Raw genomic sequence first — 23,102 nt, forward strand, 5'->3', positions numbered from 1 at the left:
CAAATTAATTGGATTAACAAATAAAATGTGACATCCATGTGTTTGATCTATATATTCTTTCTCTTCATATGCCTACCACTTCTACGTCGTTCTGCCCCTGTGGCTTTGGTAGAGATGGTGGAAGGCTGCTGTTCACCTTTCTCAGTGTCCTGAGTTGCTCTTGGCTGACGACTTCTGGGTTTTGGATCCTGTGAGGGCCCTGCCCTTGACTGCTTCTCCTGCACTTTTGCAGGGGCAGTGTGGACCAGCTGGAGTGGAGGCACCATGTCGGGTATTAGTTGAGGGGGTGAGAATGGAGGAGATGTTCTAAGAATTGTCTGCACTTGCCTCGCCCATTCCGGCTTCCTCCCTCCCCTAGAGCAGTGACCCATCAGTCCTGCCTGTCTGTGAGAGAACAGAGTTGTGGAAATCAGTGATGCCTTGGAAGCCCCGATCTAGTCTGTCTACGATCTCGTTAAGACTGGTCGAGGCACTTGTGGCCAGAGTCTGCAAGCCACCTTTTGAGTCTGCATGCAGGACATGACGGCTATCAGCACTGACTCATGAGCAGCTGACTACAATTTCCATAGAGCTTGCTACACGCTCCATGATGGATTACAGAGTTGAAAAGCCTTACGTCATCACCCCATTTACTTTCGAGTTGGATGACTCCAGGCTCTCTGCCACCATGGACAGTGTGCCTGGCAGGCCTGCCGGTACCTCCGTCAGTTCCTGTTGTGCAACCAGCATTCTCCTTTTCAGTGCTGGCCCCAGGGGTTCTGCATCTCTGTCATGATCAGCGGAGCTTGGAGAAGATGGCGCTCTCTGACGCGTAATCTCATCAGCTGTCCCTTCTGCCATTCTCTGCTCTTGCTCACTTGTGCCGTGAGATTAACCAAGTGTAGTCCCATCTACATATCTGTGTGGACCAGCTGAGCTGCCGGTATCTGTGTTGGTACCTGCTACACTTTTGTCATGTGATGGTGCAGCCTCAGAAGGTATCGGCTCCTCTGAGAAGACTTCATCCTCTCCCATCAGGGGCTCTTGATCGTCCTAAGGAGGAGAGAAGAAAGGGATAGCACTTTGAAAATGCTGATCTTCAAATGAAACACTTCATAAGGGTTGTTAATGTTCTGAGGTCCACTGAAAGTGAAGTTGCTTTGTGGGAGATGCGAGTATGAAAGTTTAATCTTGTTGGGCCAGAAATTCGCGGCCAGAAGCGTGAGTACGGTCGGGGTACTCACGCATTTGGCCGTTGGAAATGCCGGCGTTCAGCAGGAACAGCGCATGCGGGGAACGCCGGCATTTCCAGACCCGAGGTCTATTCACAGCGCGTGCGACTGCACAGGCAGCGCTTGCGCAGTGAACTTTGTGGATTTCAATGATGGATTCAGTGAGGGTAAGTCCTTAGAAGTTACACTTGAAAAAAGCAAGTGTAAAGTTGTTCATTGGCTGCGGAGGAAGATATATTTTATCGTGGAGCTTCTGAAATGCAATATTTTTGTTTGGGAAAGGGAGGGAAGTTATTTTAAGAAATTTTAAGTAAGTTTTAAAGTTAAATTTTTTTTTTTTTTTTTTTTTAAAAGGGTTTTCAGAACGGTAGGTAGAAGGAGCAATTGTGGCTGTGTGAATGGAATGTGAGAATGAGTTATGTATATATGTCCACATATATTCCTTTACGTATATGTATGTATGTTTTATATTCCTTTACTAATGTGTATGAATGTATGTTTTTAATTATGATTTTCCAATAAGTTACTTTCTCTGAAAGTCATAATTAAATAATACATTCATACACATAAGTAAAGGAATATATACATAACACGCAAAGGAATATATACAGACATACATACTTTCAGAAGCTCCACGATAATAAATATCTTCCTCCGCAGCCTCTGGAGCAACTGTACCCATGCTTTTTTCATGTGTAAGTTGTAATGACTTGACCTCACTGAAAGCATTAATGAAAGCGGCGAATTATACTGCGCACGCGCTGCCTGTGCAGTCGCACGCGTTCTGCCTCTGAACCCCTTCATTCAGAGGACAGGAAATGCCGGTTTTCCCCACATGCACTGTGCATGCTGAAAACTGGCATTTCATCCGGCCAGATGCGTAAGTACCCCGACCGTACTCGCGCATTTGGAAGGGAATTACTGGGCCAACATTTTACATGTCAATAAAATGAAAAATTTAACAATTGCACGACTTGCCCCCTCGCATCTGCGACTGAGGGTCCAAGGAGGTGCATTGCGCAAGAGGTCATCATCGTACGTATCCTCACACTGTTCCCTTTGGGGAACTGTATGAAGTGGTGGAAGGATTTATGGCCGTGATTAACGCTCATTCCGTGACCGTAACCATCTTTGAACCAGCCATTAGGGTGGTTAGTCCTATGGCGGGAGGGTTTTACGGGCTCCCACAACCCATCTGAGGGGGGGGGGGCCACCAACACCCATGGACGCAAGTATCCCGCTGGATGTCCACCCAGAATTTAAAGTTGGAGCTCTGACTCCACTTGCCGGGACTGTCTGGAGTGGGGTTCAAAACCCTACTCCTTCTGGCCCAGCGGCGGGGATGCTTACTGCTACGCAAAAGGCCCACTCCACACAAAAGGTGACACCCATACGTTTCCTGCGCCTTTTCCCTCCCCGTGACTGGAGCCCTATGCTGCCATTTCACGTTGCTAATCGGATTGGGCCTTTGTCATAGCGGTAGGATCCCCGCCGCTGGGCCAGATCAGGGTAGGGTTTCGAACCCCGCTCCAGACAGTCCCGGCAAGTGGAGTCGGAGCTCCGGCTCTAAATTCTGGGTTGACATCCAGTGGGATATTTGCGTCCGTGGGTGTGGGTGGCCCCCCCCTCCTTGTATAGCTTGTGGGAGCCCGTAAAACCCTCCCGCCATAGGACTAACCGCCCTAATGGCTGGTTCAAAGATGGTTACGGTCACTGAATGAGCGTTAATCATGGCCATAAATCCTTCCACCACTTCATACAGTTCCCCAAAGGGAACAGTGTGAAGACACGTATGACGACGACATTGCTAAATAAATAAATGGAATTTAAAAAATTCTTTTAGGGCTTTTAAAAGTCTTTAAATTGCTTTAATTCTCTTTAAAACTACTTCAGATTACTCAAAATAATGTAAACATTTAAAAAAGTTTATAAAAGTTACCAAAATCTTCAAAAAACTTCCAAAAACCTATTTAAACTGCTGCTTTGCATGTAAAAATGCTTAGCAGCTTGACAGAAACATTGGGGGCGTGTCCAGTGAAACTGAGACCTCAAGGGGCGTGTCTCACTTGCACTGCACGCTCCTGGCTTCGCGCTGGCTGCACTCCTGGGCGGCGTGACGTCATACGCTGCCCGGGATTCTTTTTTTTCAAACACCAAGTCCAGGCGTCCCTGGAGCTGATCGGCAGTAGCGCGGGGTAAGTGCATATACGGGGCTTGCACGCGCGGCAAGCCCCGTTCACCAATTTCTGGCCCGTTATCCTTCTCCACTGGGCCGCCAGCCTCACTATTGCCAACACTAAGGGAGCTTGATATCCTGCTGATGTCAAGTCCCTCCTCCGTCAGAGAAATCTCTACAATTATTTGGGGTCCTCGCCCTCTCTGGCATTTTGCGCTGTCTTCTGCAAGTGTGGCACAACATACCTATGAGTGGATCTGAGGAATGTGTACATCCAACGGATGCAGTGCAAACGGTGAAGGTGAGAATCAGGCACCTACCTTAGGATTGTGCTAATGGTGGCATTTCAGGACGTGTGATGAGAGTGCTTGGAGGTGACTGCGGTCATATGAGGATTGAGGTCACTGGCACTGGTGGAGGGAGAAAACAGGAGGTAAGCATGCCAAGCAGTGAGGGTGACGGTAGGTGCATTGACTCTGTCTGATTGGTTTTGATGAGAATTATGTGGGGCTGAGGAGTGGCGTGAATGGAGTAGGACTGACACGACAAAGTGAGGGGGGATGCAGTGCAGGATCTGGGTAAGCTCACCTTTCCTGACCTGGTCAGGACATTGAACCTCTTACAGCACTGAATCCATGACCTAGGGGTCACACTCCTGCTTCTGACCTCCTCTGGCACCTCCAGCCAGGCCTCCTTGGTGGTGGCAGCAGGTTTTTTTCCCCACCGGTTGGGAACAGCACCACCCTCCTGCTCCTTACTGCCCCCAGCAGCACATCCAGAGACACATCAGATAATCTGGGAGCAGCCTTTCCTCTTCTCGCACTCAACCCTGCAAACCACCTCCTCCATTTCATCTCTGAAGTTGGGCCTTTAAATAGTTGAGGGAAAATCGCGTCATGCGTGTCTGTGTCATGGCCACTCACGCACAGCGGAGATATGAAACCCGGAAGTAAAGTGAAAGCGAGGCATCTCTGTTGAAATCAGATATTCCCATGATGTTGCACGTTTAACCCCATGCTATCTGGTCCCCCGCTCTCCTTTCCCGTCTCCGCGTTAATATTGGGGCCAATGACTGATCCCTGATGGTGTGATGGTTTATATGCATCACTTGGTAATCTGTTAATGGTATATGAATTTTGGGCCTTTTAAAGGCAAAATTGATGTCTAAGTGAATCCAAAACGCCCCCTATATGTATGTAGTAATTGAATCTTCATTATTGAGGATTATGGATCATTTCTGACAATGAATGAAAGATTGTGTGTTTATATAATATCTTATTACATCTTCAAGTTGCCTAAAGCACTTTATGACTACACTTTTTGAAATGTAGTCACTTTTTATGTAGGTGACCACAGCACAGCAAGTTGCTACAAACAGCAAATGAAAGATAATCATTTTTTGGTGATGTTGGTTGAGGGAGGATTATTGGTCAGGACACTGGGGGAACTCCCTCCTCCTCTTCCAATAGTGCCATGGGATCTTTTGCATCCACTTGAGCAGGCAGACACAGCCTTAGTCTCATTCAAAAGATGGCACCTCCAACAGTGCAACTGTCCCTCGGTATTGCATCTAGATTATGCCTTCAGGTCTGTGGTGTGATCCCGTAAACTTCGGATTCAGCTGAGAGTGCTACCAACTGAGCCAAGCTGACACCTGAAAGGTTAGGAACTGTGGAAATTGGATTAGGATGAAACTGTTGCTATAAACTCCATTAATAAAGTATTTGTGTTTGTCAAGGTAAAGGATGGAGCACGCTCTATGACCAGAACGATCCAGGCCAATTTCTTTGATGGAGCTAAACAGGAAGCTATTGATTTGCTTCTCATGGGGGACTTTTACAGTGAAGATTATGCAGATAAGGCGAGGGTGCTGATGGACAGCAGTGCAATTTTCAGTAAGTAGCCATGTTCATGACAGACTCATCACACTGTTTCCTACCTGTTCTTTCCCAGGACTTTCAAGAGTGTGAAACTCCTGTCATTAATGTATCTTGACTTCTCTCCTGCTCTTTTCACCCATGGTGATGTCCTGTACTTTAATCAAAGGTCAGTAATATGAAATGATAATGGATTTCTAATTGTCCTACAGCACCTCCTGGGATTTTGCAAGCTATGTGTGAACGCCAGGTAGAATACACCAATGTCAAGTGTGCTCGCATCAGCATGGGGACCTGGAATGTAAATGGTGGTAAACAGTTCAGAAGCAACGTGCTCAGTATTGTGGAACTCAGTAGATGGTTACTTGATGCTTTCAAACAGAGCGAAATACCCAAATTCCAGGGTAAGCTGCAGAACTTCACTTTTCAAACTTGTACTTACCTGAATATGTTCAGTATTCTGAACTCTTCATTCACAGAATTAATGTTACAATTTATTTAAATTGTCAGATATAAGTACTCTGCAAACTACTTAACTCAATCATTATACAGATATATTTATCAGGAATTTCAGATTTAAGTGATTGAGTGCCTAGAAATACAGACAGACAGAAGCAATACAATGAAGGACGTAGCTGGTACAGAAACATGTGCTGCAACACTAGAGAGGACTGAGCTAGCGAACTCAGAATAACAACATCCCCTTAATGCTGAGGGTCGGAACTGTGTATTCTCAAAAGTAGTAAATTTTAGGTTGGCACCGTGCTGCAACATGTGAAGCTCCAATGCATTGTGGTACAAGGCACGAAGATTTGAGCAGCAATTCTCCATTTGGTGATTTCCTATTTTAGACATGCTTTCAGGAGACATGGGCACCTCGAATGTCCCCATAACAAGGGAGGAAAAAGCTGAAGTCACCCTGCTACTGTGCAAATCTTTTGCAGCTGGTGACAGAGTATCATTGTTAAAACAAAACCAAAATACTGCAGATGCTAGAAATCTGAAATAAAAACAGAAAATGTTGGAAAACCTTCAGCAGGTCAGGCAGCATCAATGGAGAGAGAAACAGAGTTAACGTTTCAGCTTGATAACTGATGTGCCATCAATAACTCAAAGACAAGAAGTTAAAGGATTCAACTGAAGGCTTTTAATCGCTAAGAACATTGCATGTCATTCCACATCGGATTCGTCTGGCAGAATGACTCGTACAGCTCTTGAGACCTTTATATGACAAAAGACAGGGGCGGAGCCAATACACACAATAGGGGAAAAGGGGGCGGTACACACAATACAATGCAGGTAAAACACAGGGGCTGATGAAGACATATATTTCATCACATTCACCCCTTCTACAGATTTAGTCTGTCCGGGGGTGTGATAGCCCTTCCTGAACGTCGCAACAGTACCTCGGGTTCCGACCGGGAGTCCGTGGTGCCCTCCTGAGCATACCCATGTGCTGGGGGTGTTGCAGGTACTTCTGGGGGTGGTGAGGATACCTCTGGGGATGGTGGAGGTTCTTCTGGGGGTGGTGAGGATGGGTCGTCGTTGCTTCCTGCCGAGGCAAGGTCCGTTATGGACACGGTGTCCTCACGCCCGTCGGCGTGCTTGACGTACGCGTTCTGTGGGTTTGCGTGGAGTAGGTGTACTGCCTCCACGAGGGGATCCGTTTTGTGGCCCCTCACATGCTTCCGTAATAGGACTGTCCCTGGGGTGGAGAGCCACGAAGGTAGGGACACTCCCGAGGTTGATTTGCGGGGAAAAACAAACATCTTCTCGTGAGGAATGGCGTTAGTAGCAGTACACAGTAGCGACCTTATCGAGTGGAGTACGTCTGGGAGGACCTCTTGCCAGCGGGAGGTAGGGAGGCCTTTAGACCTTGGTGGTAAGGTGACCGCCTTCCACACCGTCGCGTTCTCCCTCTCCACTTGCCCATTACCCCGGGGGTTATAACTAGTGGTCCGACTCGTGGCTATCCCCTTCGACAGCAGGTATTGGTGCAGTTCGTCGCTCATGAACGACGCCCCCCTGTCAGTGTGGGTGCCGAATGCGCAAAACAGGCTGCCGAGGCACTTGATAACCGTGGCACTGGTCATGTCTGGGCAGGGGTAGGCGAATGGGAAGCGGGAGTACTCGTCCACAATGTTGAGAAAGTACACATTGCGGTCAGTGGAGGGGAGTGGTCCCTTGAAATCTAAGCTCAGGCGCTCGAATGGCCGTGTAGCTTTGATCAGGTGGGCTCGGTCGGGCCTGTAAAAACGGGGCTTGCATTCCGCACAGGTGCGGCAGTCCCTGGTCATAGACCGGACCTCCTCGATGGAATAGGGCAGGTTATGGGATTTTATAAAGTGAAATAGCCGGGTGACCCCCGGGTGGCAGAGGCCATTGTGGAGGCCATGTAGCCTGTCCCCCTGGATGCTGGCACACATCCCTCGTGATAGGGCGTCGGGGGATTCGTTGAGGGCCCCCGGCCTATATATTATGTCTTACTCGAACGTGGAGAGTTCGATCCGCCACCTGAGAATTTTGTCGTTCTTGATCTTCCCCCTCTGTTTGTTGTTAAACATGAAGGCTACTGACCGCTGGTCGGTAAGCAGGGTGAAGCGTTTGCCGGCTAGGTAGTGCCTCCAGTGCCGCATTGCCTCCACCATGGCCTGGGCCTCCTTCTCTACCGAGGAGTGCCTGATCTCGGGCCCTTGGAGGGTTCTTGAGAAAAAGGCTACGGGCCGCCCATCCTGGTTGAGGGTGGCTGCTAAAGCGAAGTCGGACGCATCGCTTTCGACCTGGAAAGGGATGTTTTCGTCCACTGCCCGCAGCGCGGCCTTCTCAATGTCGTGTTTAATGCTGTTGAAGGCGGCGTGGGCCTCGGCCGTGAGCGGGAAGGACATTGATTTCAGGAGGGGACAGGCCTTGTCGGAATAATTGGGGACCCATTGGGCGTAATAGGAGAAAAACCCCAGGCACCTTTTCAGGGCCTTGGGAGCGTTTGGTAGGGGTAGCTCCCGTAGGGGGCGCAATCGGTCGTTGTCCGGACCGATTTCCCCGTTTTCCACCACGCAGCCCAGGATACAGAGGCATGTGGTGCTAAAGACACACTTATCCTCGTTGTAGGTGAGATTGAGTCTGAGGGCAGTTTTCAGAAATCTCGCGAGGTTCAAGTCGTGGTCTTGCTGGTCGTGGCCGCAGATGGTGACGTTGTCTAGGTATGGATAGGTGGCTGTTAACTGGTTCTCATCGACCATGCGGTCCATCTCCCGCTGGAAGACCGAGACCCCATTCGTTACCCCAAAGGGGACTCTGAGGAAGTGGTAGAGGCGTCCGTTCGCCTCGAAGGCGGTGTATGGACGGTCCTCCGGCCTAATGGGGAGCTGGTGATATGCCGATTTTAGGTCGATGGTGGAAAACACCCGGTATTGCACAATTTGGTTAACCATATCCGCTATGCGGGGCAGAGGGTAGGCGTCTAGTTGGGTGTATAGATTAACCGTCTGGCTATAATCTATCACCATCTGCTTCTTTTCGCTACCTTTAACTACTACTACCTGGGCGCGCCACGGGCTGGTACTGCATTCGATGATACCCTCCCGCTTGAGTCTTTCTACTTCAGACGCAATGAACCGTCTGTCCTCCCAGCTGTACCGCCTACTCTTGGTCGCTATGGGTCGACAGTTGGGTGCGAGGTTGGTGAACAGAGAGGGCGGCTTGACCTTCAGGGTAGCCAGACCGCACACTGTGAGGGGCGGCTGGGGCCCACCGTAGGTAAGCGTGATACTTCGGTGGTGGCACTGGAAGTCCAGACCCAAGATCACGCTCACACAGAGATCTGGCATTATCAACAGTTTAAAATCTCTGTAATCAGTGCCTTTTACCGACAACATAACCGCGCAGAAACCTGTAATTTTTGAGGTATGAGTCTTATCGGCCATGGCGATTTTGCCCTGTGTAGGGACTATCGTTAGTGAAAGTCGTTTTACCAGGCTAGGATGAATAAAGCTTTCGGTGCTCCCGCAGTCAATCAAGCATTTAACCTTGTTCCCGTTTACCTCTATGTCCATCATCGATCTAGACAACGGATGCGGCCTGGATTGATCCACTGTGATTGAGGCCACCAGTGGGTCCTGGGGGTCCGTGTAGTCGGGACAAGATGGTGGACTCCATGAGGGTGGACAAGATGGCCGCCCCCACGGCGCGCACGCGGCGGTGGCGGAGTTGGAGGCGGGGTTCCCTCTGCAGACTTTACTGAAATGTCCTTTCTTCCCGCATTTAAAACAGGTGGTGCCCTTCGCTGGGCACAAATGCCTGGAGTGTTTGTCCTGGCCGCAGAAGTAGCATTTCGGGCCCCGATGCATCGCGGCAGTAGTGGGGCTCCTGGGTGGAGGCTGGGGCTCTGATGGTGCTGGGCTGGCCTGAGACCTGGGAGGTGAAGATGGCTTCCAAGATGGCGGCCCCCACGGCGCGCACGAGGCGGAGTGGGCCGCGTGGCCTGAGGAACAGGATTCAGAGTTCCTCTGGGCCATATCCAGCGATCGCGCTATGCCCATAGCCTGTTTTAAGTCCAGTCCCTCCTTTTCAAACAGTTTCTGCCAAATGTAATTTGAACTGAGGCCCGCAATAAAGGAGTCTCGGATCAGCTCCTCCGTGTACACGGTGGCAGACACGGCCTTACAGTTACAGTCTCTGCCCAGTACTTTTAGGCTTAGCATGAAGTCCTCTAGTGACTCACCATGCCGCTGCGTGCGAGTAGTCAGAAGATGCCTGGCGTACACCTCGTTTATTGGCCGCACGTAGTGGGCCTTCAGAATGGTGCAGGCATCCTCGTAGCTGGTGGCATCTCGGATGAGAGGGGAGACCCGATGACTCACCCGGTTTCGCAGGATTCCCAGTTTCACGTCTCTGGTGGCGGTCGCGGCTGCTATGGCGGTGGCTGAGGTTTCGATGAAAAATTCGAAGCATTGGAACCAATGTCCGAACTGTGTGGCTGCGTCTGTGGCATGGGGGTCCAGATCCAAGCACTCTGGTTTCAGGAGTCGATCCATCTTGGTGTTTTAGCGATTAAAATTGATGTGCCATCAATAACTCAAAGACAAGAAGTTAAAGGATTCAACTGAAGGCTTTTAATCGCTAAGAACATTGCACGTCATTCCACATCGGATTCATCTGGCAGAATGACTCATACAGCTCTTGGGACCTTTATATGACAAAAGACAGGGGCGGAGCCAATACACACAATAGGGGGAAAGGGGGCGGTACACACAATACAATGCAGGTAAAACACAGGGGCTGATGAAGACATATATTTCATCACAACCTTTCGTCAGAACTGGAAGATGTTAGAGATGAACAGTTTTTAAGCAAGTACAGAGCCAGAGAAAAGGGCGGGGGGGTGGGGAGAGGAAAGAACAAAAGGGAAGGTCTGTGATAGGGTGGAAGGCAGGAGAGATTAAATGACTAAATGGATGATGGTGCGAGGCAAAAGTAGATGGTAATGGGACAAGTAAAGAAACAAAAGATGGGTCCAGAGGAGGTGTAAATGGTTACAGCAGTTAGGGAGGGAAGCATGAAAAATCTGGCAATGGGGAGAAGGCTCCTGTGGCCCGAGATTGTGGTGGAGAAAGGTAGGTAGACCCCAGGGGTGCGGACCACCTCACTAGCCATGTACCAATAGGGGATCCCACCCCCAGCACCAGCCCACACGTCCCCCACTCCCAGTAGCTCTACTGCAACCATCCTCCATTACCAGCACCTGATGTCCGAGAAAATGGGAGCGGTGGTTAAGATATAAAGTTGTTAAACTTTATGTTAAGGCTGTAAAATGCCTAATAGAAAGATGAGGTGCTGTCCCTTGAGCTTGCGTTGAGCATCATTGGAACAGTGTAGGAGGCCGCGGACAGAGAGGTAAGAGTGGGGGTGGGATGGAGAATTAAAGTCGAAGCTCGGACATGCTTGCGGACTGAACAGAGGTGTTCAGCAAAGCAAAGTACTGTATCATTGTTAAAAGCCTGGGATGGATAACCTACCTACCATTATGGTGAGGGAGTTTTGCATCATGTTCGAAGACCTGTCAATCTCCAACAACCCATCAAAAAATCAAGAGCAATAATAATAAATAAAATCTTGGGAAAATGTTAATATTCATTAAAGAAGAGGATGCTGCCAATGTAGCAGTAAAGGAGGAGGTAGTAGAGAAATTAGATTGGATTAAAAAAAGAAACCGAGGAGGCATTTAAAAGGTTGGCAGCCCTCAAGGTAGAAAAGTCACCCGGTCCAGCTGGGATGAATCCTAGGTTTCTGAGGAAAGTAAGGGTGGAAATTGCGGAGGCTCTGCCCACAATCTTCCAATCCTCCCTAGATATGCCAGAGGATTGGAGGATTGCAAATGTTGCACCGCTGTTCAAAATAGGGGAGAGGGATAAACCCAGCAATTACAGGCCAGTCAGTCTAACACTGGTGGTGGGAAACTTTTAGAGACAATAATCCAGGACAACATTACTTGGCACTTGGAAAAATATGGGTTGATAAATGAAAGCCGGTATGGATTTGTTAAAGGCAAATCATGTTTGATGAACTTGATTGAGTTCTTTGATGAAGTAATGGAGAGAGTTGATGAGAGTAGTGCAGTTGATGTGTGTATGGACTTGCAAAAGGTGTTTGTTAACAATGGACTTGTTAGCAAAATTGAAGCCCATGGGATTAAAGGAGCAGTAGCTGTGTGGATACGTAATTGGCTAAAGAAAGACTTGCATTTATATAGCATCTTTCACGACCACTGGATGTCTCAAAGCGCTTTACAGCCAATGAAGTACTTTTGGAGTGTAGTCACTGTTGTAATGTGGGAAACACGGCAGCCAATTTGCGCACAGCAAGCTCCCACAAACAACAATGTGATAATGACCAGATAATCTGTTTTTGTTAAATTGGTTGAGGGATAAATATTGGCCAGGACACCAGGGATAACTCCCCTACTCTTCTTTGAACTAGAGCCATGGGATCTTTTACATCCACCTGAGAGAGCAGACGGGGCCTCGGTTTACCGTCTCATCCGAAAGACAGCACCTCCAACAGTGCAGCACTCCCTCAGTACTGCACTGGAGCGTCAGCCTAGCTTTATGTTTCAAAGTCCCTGGAGTGGGACTTGAACCCACAACCTTCTGACTCAGAGGCAAGTGTGCTACTAACTGAGCCACAGCTGACAGAAAGCAGAGAGTAGTGGTGAGCAGTTGTTTTTCAGACCGGAGGGAAGTATACAGTGGTGCTATGTTGAGACCACTGCTCTTTTCAGTATATATTAATGACCAGGACTTGGCTATACAGGGCATAAGTTTCAAAGTTTGCAGATGATCCGAAGCTTGGAAATATAGTAAACAATGAGGAGGACATAGAAACATAGAGATAGGAACAGGAGTAGGCCATTCGGCCCTTCGAGCCTGCTCCGCCATTCAATGAGATCATGGCTGATCTTCGTCTGAGACAGTAATGGACTATCAGGACTTCAGGAGAATGTAGACAGACTGGTGAAATGGGCAGACACATAGCAGATGAAATTTAATGCAGATAAGTGTGAAGTGATTCATTTTGCTAGGAAGAATGAGGAGAAGCAACATGAACTAAATGGTACAATTTTAAAAGGGTTGCAGGAACAGAGAGACCGGGGGGGGGTGTACGTGCAAAAGCCTTTGAAGGTGGCAGGACAAGGTAAGAAGACGATTGTGATCTGGAATGCACTGCCTGAAAGGGTGGTGGATGCAGATTCAATTACTTTCAAAAGGGAATTGGAAAAATGCTTGAAGGGGGCAAATTTGGCTTTATAAATAGAGGTATAAGAGTACAAAAGGATGGAAGTTATGCTAAAGCTTTATAAAACACTGGTTAGGCCCCAGCAGGAGTATTGTTGCCAACTCTGGACATCACACTTTAGGAATGATTTCAAGGCCTTAGAGAGGGTGCAGAGGAGACTTTCTAGAATGGTACCAGAGGCGCAAGACTTTAGTTACATGGAGAGACTAGAAGAGCTGGGATTGTTCTCCTTGAAGCATAGAAAGTTAAGGCAAGATTTAATAGAGGTGTTCAAAATCATGAAGGGTTTTGATCAAGTAACGGTGGCATAGTGGTTAGCACTGTTGCCTCACAGCGCCAGGGACCCGGGTTCAAATCCGGCCTCAGGTGACTGTCTGTGTGGAGTTTGCACATTCTCCCTGTGTTTGCGTGGGTTTCCTCCGGGTGCTCCGGTTTCCTCCCACAGTCCAAGGATGTGCTGGTTAGGTTGATTGGCCATGATTAAAAAAAATTTAATTGGCCCTTAGTGTTAGGGGGATTAAATACGCGGGGTTACGGGGATAGGGCTTGGGTGGGATGACTGTCAGTGTAGGGACCGGGTGCTAGGGTTTGGATGATCAGCCATAATCTCGTTGAATGGCGGAGTAGGCTCGAAGGGCCGAATGGCCTACTCCTGCTCCTATGTTTCTAAATAAGGAGAAACTGTTTCCAGTGGCAGAAGGACACAGATTTAAGGTAATTGGCAAAAGAACCAGAGGCGACATAATGAAATTTGTTTTTTATGCAACGCATTGTAATGATCTGTAAATCACTGCCTGAAAGGGTGATGTAAGCAGATTCAATAATAACTTTCAAAAAGGAATTGGATAAATACTTGAAGGTGGAAAATGTGCAGGGCTATGGGGAAAGAGCAGGGCAGTGGGACTAATTGGGTAGCTCTTTCAAAGAGCCGGCACAGGCATGATGGGTCAAATGGCCTTCTGTGCTGATTCTGTGATAAAACTTGCCCTATTAGTTTTGCAAAATCAATTAAATATCTCATTAAAAGCAAATGAAATTTGAAATGGATGGTAAAAAATTAGCATATCCTGGAGCATAATTTGTTTGTAATTTCAGCTTCTAATTTAATTAAATCATTTCTGTTGATCATTATATACTCCTGACATACATCAATGTGCAAAGCTTTACATTTATCAAATTCCACTTGTCATTTGTCTAATTGTAAAACTGATTTAAATACTTCTGCAAATCTTATGTTATGTCTTTTGACTGTATTCTTAATTGAAAATTTTGCAAGCTAGATTTTCTGCCATTGATCTCAATATCCATGTCATTAATGTGTATTAGAAACATCAGTGGTTCAAGCTTTGGTCTCAGTGGAACGTCACTCGGCACCTTCCCCAGTCTGATATTATACTTTTCATGTGCACTCTGGTTTCTTGTTTTTGATCAACTTCTTATCCAGTCCCCTGTTCTACTTTGGAGGGCTATGAGTTTTAGTTTAATTAGAAATTTCTTACGGTAGAACTTTGTCAAAAGCTTTCTAAAAGTTTAAATTAATTTCAGTGCAACTCCCAATGATCTAGCTATCTGCTTCATCTGCAAAGATCTCAAAGAAACCTAAGGAGATTTGTCAGGCAGGAGGATGTCCCTCTTTTAAATCCATGTTGGCTGTTTCTTATAAAGTTACTGCTAATATTCCAAACTACCCCTTGAAATAATGTTCATTAATTTTACCCAATTTTGGTGTAGGCTAATCATCTCTGGTTTTCTAGTTCTAATTTTTCACCTTTAAAATTTAGGAACACTATTGGTTTGCTTCTGCTATTGTGAAACCTTGCTGGTACCCAATAATTATTTTATGGATAAACCTGATGCTACACAATTTTTTTTCCCCTTGTCTCCTTCAGAATGTTCTGATTCTGACATGATTGTTACACAATGATAGGGAGAGGCCAGGTCAATTCAATTTAAAAAAAAATCCTGCCTTGTCAACGCAGTGGAGGCTAAATTGGGCCACGTAGCGCACGTTTTTCAGGCACTACGTGGCCACCCAAGGTCCCAAAAATGGCGTCCAAGATGCACGCGCATCATGGATGAGCGCAGCTCCAACAACACTCAAGAAACTCGACATCATCCAGGACAAAGCAGCCCGCTTGATTGGCACCCCATCCACCACCTTAAACATTCACTCCCTCCACCACTGGCGTACCATGGCTACAGTGTGTACTATCTATAAGATGCACTGCAGCAACTTGCCAAGGCTTCTTCGGCAGCACCTCCCAATCCCGCGACCTCTTCCACCTAGAAGGACAAGGGCGCTAGGCACATGGGAACACCACCACCTCCAAGTTTCCCTCCAAGTCACACACCATCCTGACTTGGAAGTATATCGCCGATCCTTCATTGTTGCTGGGTCAAAATCCTCCCTAACAGCACTGTGGGAGTACCTTCAGCAAACGGACTGCAGCGGTTCAAGAAGGCGGCTCACCACCACCTTCTCGGACAATTAGAGATGGGCAATAAATGCTGGTCTTGCCAGCGACGCCCAGATTGCATGAACAAATTTTTTTTAAATACCATTTAATATGAATCGGTGTGAAGCGATGAACTTTGGGAGGAACATGGAGAGGCAGTATAATCTAAATGGTACTATTTTGAAGGGTGTGCAACAGCAGAAGGACCTGGGGGTGCATATTCACAAATCTTTGAAGGTGGCAGGGAAAGTTCATAAAGCGGTTAAGGAAGCGAATGGGATACTTGGCTTTGTAAATAGGGGCATTGAATACAAAAGCAAGGAAATCATGTTAAACCTTTGCAAATCACTGGTTAAGCTTCAGTTGGAGTATTGTGTACAATTCTGGGTGCCATACTTTAGGAAGGATGTCAAGGCCTTGGAAAGGGTACAGAGGAGGTTCACCAGAATGAGGACCCCAGGGATGGGGGGCTTCAGTTATGTGGAGAAGTTGGGATTGTTCTCCTTAGAGCAGAGAAGGTTTTCAAAATTATGAGGTGTGTTGATAGAGCAAGTAGGGAGAAACTGTTTTCAGTGGCAAGTGGCTTGGTAATCAGAGGTCACAGATTTAAAATAATTGGCAACTAAAGGGGAAATGAGAATTATTTTCACAGAGGGTTAAGATCTGGACGCACTACCTGAATGAGTGATGGAAACAGATTCCATGGGAACTTTCAAAGGGAAATTGGACATGTACTTGAAGAGAACTAATTTGCAAAGTAATGGGGAAAAAGCTGGTGTGTTGGACTAAATTGGACAATTCTTTCAAAGACCTGATACAGGCACGAAGAGCCGAATGGCCTCCTTCTGTGCTGTAACCGTCTATGATTAATTGAACTGTGCTATACTGATTGTCAAAGATTGCAAGTAGGGATGGGAGTGCTGTGTATTCAGCAGCTGATGAGGCTATGAGTGGTGCAGCTGTTATGAGATGCCTTTTTAAGATTGTTCTTACCTTGATAATGCTTGTTGGATCATTGAACTTCTTCCTGCACTGCAGCTATGCTCCTCGCATTCACCTCATCGGCAACATCCTCCCACTGCCTGTGCATTAGGTGCTTGGAAGGCTTCCACCCCCCCACTCCCCTGGGGATACAGAATGTCCCTCCTCCTGTCTACCTCCTACACCAAAGCCTCCAGTGCAACATCTGAGAACTTTGGTGTACACTCTCTCCCAGCTTAGGGCATTTCACCACACAGCGATAACTCCAGTGGATTTGCAGCCATTGTGCACTTCCCCTTTGAAGTGCTGGTTGCCTTTAAGTGACATTGTTGACTCCCCATATCGGGCCCCCTCCTAATGTGTGCAGCCAATAACCAGCGCAATAGCACTGGCTGCCCTAGCAATTGTGTTAATCAGCAGGCAGCACGGATTTTACATGCTGTGCCTGCATTGCAGTCAACAGGCGCAGTTTAATCGCGGACCACGATCTCCTGCGGTAATCAATTTAACCACCGGTTTGTTCAAGTAAGACCTGGATGTCAAATCATTAAAGTTTTGTTAAGTTTTAGATCAATGACATAAATGGTTTGAAAAATAAATAATGCGTGCTCCTGTAGATCAGAATGATGATTATAGTAATTCAGCACTATCTGTTAAACTTTCATCCTATTTGTTCTTTACATAGATAACGAGAGCTGCCCACCAGATATCTTTGCTGTTGGATTTCAGGAAATGGTGGAGCTCAGTGCAGGAAACATTGTCAATGCTAGGTGAGCAACTCTCACCTCATCTGATGATTTTAGTTTCAGTGGGCAGGTTTCAAAGGGTTGTTTGATGTTTCGTGGTTTTAGTCTCAGTCATGTTGCTCCTGTGTGGATGATTAATGGTTCCTTTTGTTGTCCTCATTGATACCAATGATGTTATTACCATCCTAATTGTTTTAAATTGGAACTTAACTTACATACACAACATAAGTTCATTACAATGCAGACCTTCCCAATAAAGATATGCACGCTTTCTTTATGAAAGTTGGAGCATGTGTTCAGTATGCTAAAAGAGATAATGTTATCTATGCTCATCTAACTCAATTTATTAATTGAAAAGAAAAACTGCAAATGCTGGAAATCTGAAATAACAGCATCTAATTTGAATATGAAGATATGGGCCGAGAAATTCGTCTCGGGCAGTGCTGCGAAACAGGCGGCATCGGATCGGCCGCCCGTTATACGCAGTGCCCGATATTCAGTTCCATTGACTGCAATGGAGTATCAGGCACTGTGCATAACGGGCGGCCGATCCAATACCGCCTGTTTTGCACCACCGCCCAAGACGAATTTCACGGCCCATATCTTCATATTCAAATTAGATTTATTCCACTATAGAGTTTTCCCTAATTCTCAATACCTTAGATATTGGTTGATCAGGCAAAATACCCTGTTGGTGTTGTACCTAATAAAGTATTGCAAAGTTTTTTTTTAAGCTTTACCACAATTTTTTTGCAGCACAACTAACAAGAAAATGTGGGCAGAACAGCTTCAGAAGGCAATCTCCAGGACGCATAAGTACATCATGCTGTCTTCAGGGCAACTTGTGGGTGTCTGCCTGTATATTTTTGTCCGACTCCATCATGTACCCTACATTAGGTTAGCAACTGCTATTTGAAACAAAATTTGATTTTGTTAAATTGCATGGAGATATGTGGATTTCGTAGCTTAAAACACCACTTTTTTAAAGCTCTAAGTGACTTCATTCTCCATCTCGGCTCCCCTTGCCCTTTCTCCTGAATTCATTCCCTTCCTAATCTTCCTAAACCTTTCCTTCCATTTAAACTATCTACTCATGTTCACGCCACCCATTCAAACTTGCTATCTTCCATGACCTCTCTACTTCCATGGTCTATCGGTGACCATTTCCTTGTATCCCTCATCATCTAAAACCCTCCACCCCCATCTACCCCATTTCATTTTGCATCCGTCCCTGGAAAAAACTGTTTCCCCCCAAGCCACTTACAATTTCCCTTTCAAACTCCTAACTGCCTAGCCTTTGGCCTTCCATTCACTGCAATACTTCAGCTGCCGATTTGCTCAACCACTCCCTCATCTCCACCTTTGATTCCCTTGTTCCCAGCAAAACTTTTACTTGCACCTATCTTGGTTCTTCCCCCTGTATGGCCCCATGTTCGCTTCTCAAATCCAAGGGATGCAGACTTGAACATATCTATCACTCAACTGGCTTATCCATCCATCACCAGATCTGTTACGACCACATCAAGTGCTATTGGATGTCGCTCACCTCTGCTAAGACCACTCACTAATCCAGAATCATCCTGGAGAGCAAAGACAACCTCTGACTTCTTTTCTCCACTGCTAACCATCTCCTTAAATCCCTCTCCCCTTTGCCCTTTACTTTCAACAAGTTGGCCTTAAGCCCAACTATCTTCACCTGCTTCATCAATAAGCTTCCCTCCATCATATGGTCAGAATTGTGACTCTTCGCTGATGATTGCGGTATTCGCAATTGCTCAAATAATGAAGCAGTCAATGCCTGCATGCAACAAGACCTGGACAACATCCAGGCTTGGGCTAATAAGTGACAAATAAGATTTGTGCCACGCAGGCAATGACCATCTCCAACAAGAAAGGGCCCAACCACCTCCTCTTGACATTCAGTGGCATTACCGTTGTTGAATCCCCACCATCAATACTCAAGAAGCTCAGCACCATCTAGGACAAAGTAGTTCTGCTTGATTAGTTGCGGATTCACCGCCTTAAACATCCACTCCCTCCACCTCCTGCTGGCTGCCCCAGCAATCATGTTAATCAGCAGGCAGCACAGATTTTACATGCTGCTTGCATTGCAATCAACAGGCCTAGGGTAATCGAGGACCACAATCTCCTGTGGTACAACAACAACAACTTGTATTTATATAGCACCTTTAATGTAGTAAAACGACCCAAGGTGCTTCACAGGTGTATTAAAAGACAAAAAAAATTTGACACCGAGCCACATAAGGAGAAATTAGGGCAGGTGACCAAAAGCTTGGTCAAAGAGATAGATTTTTAAGGAGCGTAAAAGCAGGAAAGAGAGGTAGCGAGGCGGAGAGGCCTAGGCAGGGAATTCCAGAGCTTAGGGCCTGGCAACAGAAGGGCATCACGTTATAATCAGGGTTGGTCAAGAGGGCAGAATTAGAGGAGCACAGATATCTCGGGGGGGGGGGGGGGTGGTGGCTGACACCATCCTGACTTGGACATATATCCCCGATCCTTCATCGTCACTAGTTCAAAATCCTGGAACTCCCTCCCTAACAGCACTGTGGGAGCTCCTTCACCACACGAACTGCAGCGGTTCAAGGATAAGGCTCGTCACCACCTTCTCCAGGGCAACTAGGGATGGGAATTAAATGCTGGCCTTGCAAGTGATGCCCACATCCTAAGAAGGAATAAATAAAAGTGCGGGCTGCTCTTGGACTTCTTTGTCACTACCATTAAGACCACCCGCCAAGTGCCTCTGCTACTTCCGCCTGCCCTTTCTCTTACCACCACCACCCTCCGTAGGCTCCTCCCTGACCAAGCCCTGATCATCCATCTTTCTCCAGTTTCTCTCCCATCTCGCCATCTTTTCCATGAGACCCCATTCCCACACAAACCTGACCACTCAACTTCCCTTTCGAGCCCCCATCCTACTTTACATTGTACCCAAAGAGAGGAAATAATTTACAATGTTCCGTTTAAGCTGCACGGCCGCGCAGTGATCTGCAGGTCCCGCGCAGCCGGCCAACGGCATTCTAATGGCTAAACTTCCGATCTCCTAACCTCTCCATCAGAAAGATCGACTACTTCATCTCAGTACATTGCCTGCTTCTGCTCCTGTCTCAGCTCATCTGCTGCTGAAGCCCTCATCCGCGTCTTTGACAAGTTCGGACTTGACTCTTCCAATGCTCTGCTGGCCGCCCTCCCATCCTCCACTCCCTCTACTGTATAAACTTTAGCTGATTCAAAACTCTGGTGCCTGTATCCTGTCTTGCACCAATATTTATATTTAAATAGAATATTGGGTATTTGTAGTTGTAGCTGTGTTTTTTATAAATATGAATTTATGTCAATTGTTTAGAGAAGGAGGTATTTTATGATTGGAATTTGAACAGGTTGTTACCAGGAAGGCTTTTGAACGTGTAACAGCTATATGTAATGTCTTTATTACAGTTAGAGCACTCTTTTGGGATCTTTCATGTTCAGCATAGGCCCCAATCTGATTAATTCTAGATTCAGATATTCGTATCTGAGGTGGTTTAGCATTCAAGACACTAAAGGACATCTTTCTTGTTTGGATTGTCCAGACCTGTTAAACCACTTGGGCTTGATGTAGAGTCCTAGCTTTTGAAAGTTTTGATAGCATCCATGCATTGTTGTCAGGTGATGATAGTATACAAACATATTTAACAGAAACACAATCAGCTTAGACATGAACAGTTCTCAGACACCACATCTTCCTCAAAATTGTCACTTGACATGGGAATCTTTGGACGTACCTAGGGTAGCCCAGGTTGACAATTTGTCCACAACCAGCTGTATTTCGAGTTATATCTAAAAATTAGGCTGTTATGAGTTGAAAGATTGAGAAGTGGGATGTTCATAATTGTGAGAGTTCCCCAACTCCAAACCTAAACAAAATTGTTATGTTCTTGCATGCTCTTCTCGGAAAACTCGACTAGGTGGCTTCACAAAAAGTTTGAAAATTCGGTCAAGTTGCAGGTTAAAGCTAAAGTCTGTCCTCTGGCTATCTTTCCTTCTCCTTAGAAATTTCCTTTTGTCCACCCTATCCCTAAGAAAGGTGGTCCCTCTTACCCCTTAAATCATAGCCCTATTGTCCTCACATCAGCACTTTCTACGGTTGGTGTCAACTTTCAAATTGCATCATCTTCAAAGTTCCGAGATAACCCATGGTCACTGGTACGGATGTCAGTATGGCTATTCTAGTGCTGATCATCTTGCCTATGTCATGCCTTGGAAATCTCCAAAATCTTAAAGTGCTGCACAGTGGACACCATCATATAATCTCTTATCAAAGCTCTGGTCATAGCTACCTAGTTTCTTCTCAGATTGCTCTATCTGTGCAATAGCTAACTGTTCATCCTCTCTTTATTTTCCCCATTAATTCAACACTTCCCCAGGACACACTTTCCTCTCCCATTCTGTTCCTTCTTATCAGTGACTATATGCATTTGTTATCCAATCCCATCCATTATTTCCTGACGATTGCACTCTACATTCAGCAGTTTCTCCAATTCATTTGGTATCCATGGATACAACCTCCAGTCCTCTGGTTGTGTCATGGCTAAGTTACTATATTTTGATGTTCTCCATGCCCTCAGTGGGGTAATGAAAATCTTTTCATTCAATTTTCTAAAAAGACTGTTTTCAAATCCAACCAATAGCTGCTGTCTCTTCATTGTGACTCTGCCATTGACATTCTTGGCCTCACAATCCCCTCTGACCTCAAATTCATCATCTTCATTTCTGAAGCTATGGAGAAGTCCACACCACTAGGCTCTGGACTATCCTGGCTGAAAGATGAGGGCTGTGGATGCTCAGTTGATGAGTGAGTATATTCAAGACTGAGATCAATAGATTTTTGGGAATCAAGGGATATGGGTAAGGGTGGAAAGTGTAGTTGAGGTAGAGGTTCGGCCATGATTTTATTAAATGGCGGAGCAGGCCCGAGGGGCTGTATGGCCTACTCCTGCTCCTATTTCTTATATTCTTGTAAGTAAAAAAAGTGGAGAAATGGGAAGCAAAACACAAATAAGAAACATTTTTTATTCTTTTTTTTCCCCAGAGAAGTTGCTGTGGATAGGGTGAAGACTGGGATGGGAGGAAAGGCTGGGAACAAAGGAGCAGTGGCTGTTCGCCTGCAGTTTTACAGCACCACACTCTGCTTTATATGCGCCCATCTGACAGCTGGACAGTCACAAGTGAAAGAAAGAAATGAAGATTATAGAGAAATCATGCAGAAACTCGGTTTCCCAATGGTATTTATTTTTCTTACACAGTAACATTTTAGAATGAATGGGACACTGGGTGTTGTAATGGATTAACACACTGTCTTTTTACCTCTGGGACCAGATTCAAATCTAGTCCAAATTCTAAAGATGAATAATTCTCCATTTGCTCATGATTAAAGTTTCTCTTTGCTGGTTGTAACAGTCTTAAAGAAAGAAAAACTTGCATTTATATAGCACCTTTCACGACCACTGGACATCTCAAAGCGATTTACAGGCAATTAAGTACTTTTACAGTGTAGTCCCTGTTGTAATGTAGGAAACACGGCAGCCAATTTGCGCACAGCAAGGTCCCACAAACAGCAATGTGATTATGACCAAATAATCTGTTTTTGTTATGTTGGTTGAGGGATAAATATTGGCCAGGACACCGGGGATAACTCCCCTGCTCTTCTTTGAAATAGTGTCATGGGATCTTTTACATCCACATGAGAGAGCAGACGGGGCTTCGGTTTAACATCTCATCTGAAAGACGGCACCTCTGATAATGCAGCACTCCCTCAGCACTGTACTGGAGTGTCAGCCTGTAATGGGACTTGAACCCACAATCTT

At 46.2% G+C, this 23,102-nt stretch overlaps 1 protein-coding gene across 1 annotated transcript in view; it reads left to right on the forward strand.

Moving 5' to 3' along the window:
- Nucleotides 1-23,102, forward strand: part of LOC147121280 (polyphosphatidylinositol phosphatase SYNJ2-like) — a 263,000-nt gene that overhangs the window by 158,859 nt on the left and 81,039 nt on the right. Inside the window, exons 11-15 of the mRNA XM_085981525.1 lie at nucleotides 5,126-5,282; nucleotides 5,477-5,668; nucleotides 17,178-17,262; nucleotides 17,995-18,135; nucleotides 22,328-22,520. Coding sequence (XP_085837651.1) covers nucleotides 5,126-5,282; nucleotides 5,477-5,668; nucleotides 17,178-17,262; nucleotides 17,995-18,135; nucleotides 22,328-22,520 — 768 coding nt within the window. The remainder of the gene's footprint in view (nucleotides 1-5,125; nucleotides 5,283-5,476; nucleotides 5,669-17,177; nucleotides 17,263-17,994; nucleotides 18,136-22,327; nucleotides 22,521-23,102) is intronic.

This window comes from Somniosus microcephalus, chromosome 3 (genome assembly GCF_052327205.1).
Source record: "Somniosus microcephalus isolate GS21.2 chromosome 3, FLI_Smic_1.0, whole genome shotgun sequence".
NCBI lineage: Eukaryota > Metazoa > Chordata > Chondrichthyes > Squaliformes > Somniosidae > Somniosus > Somniosus microcephalus.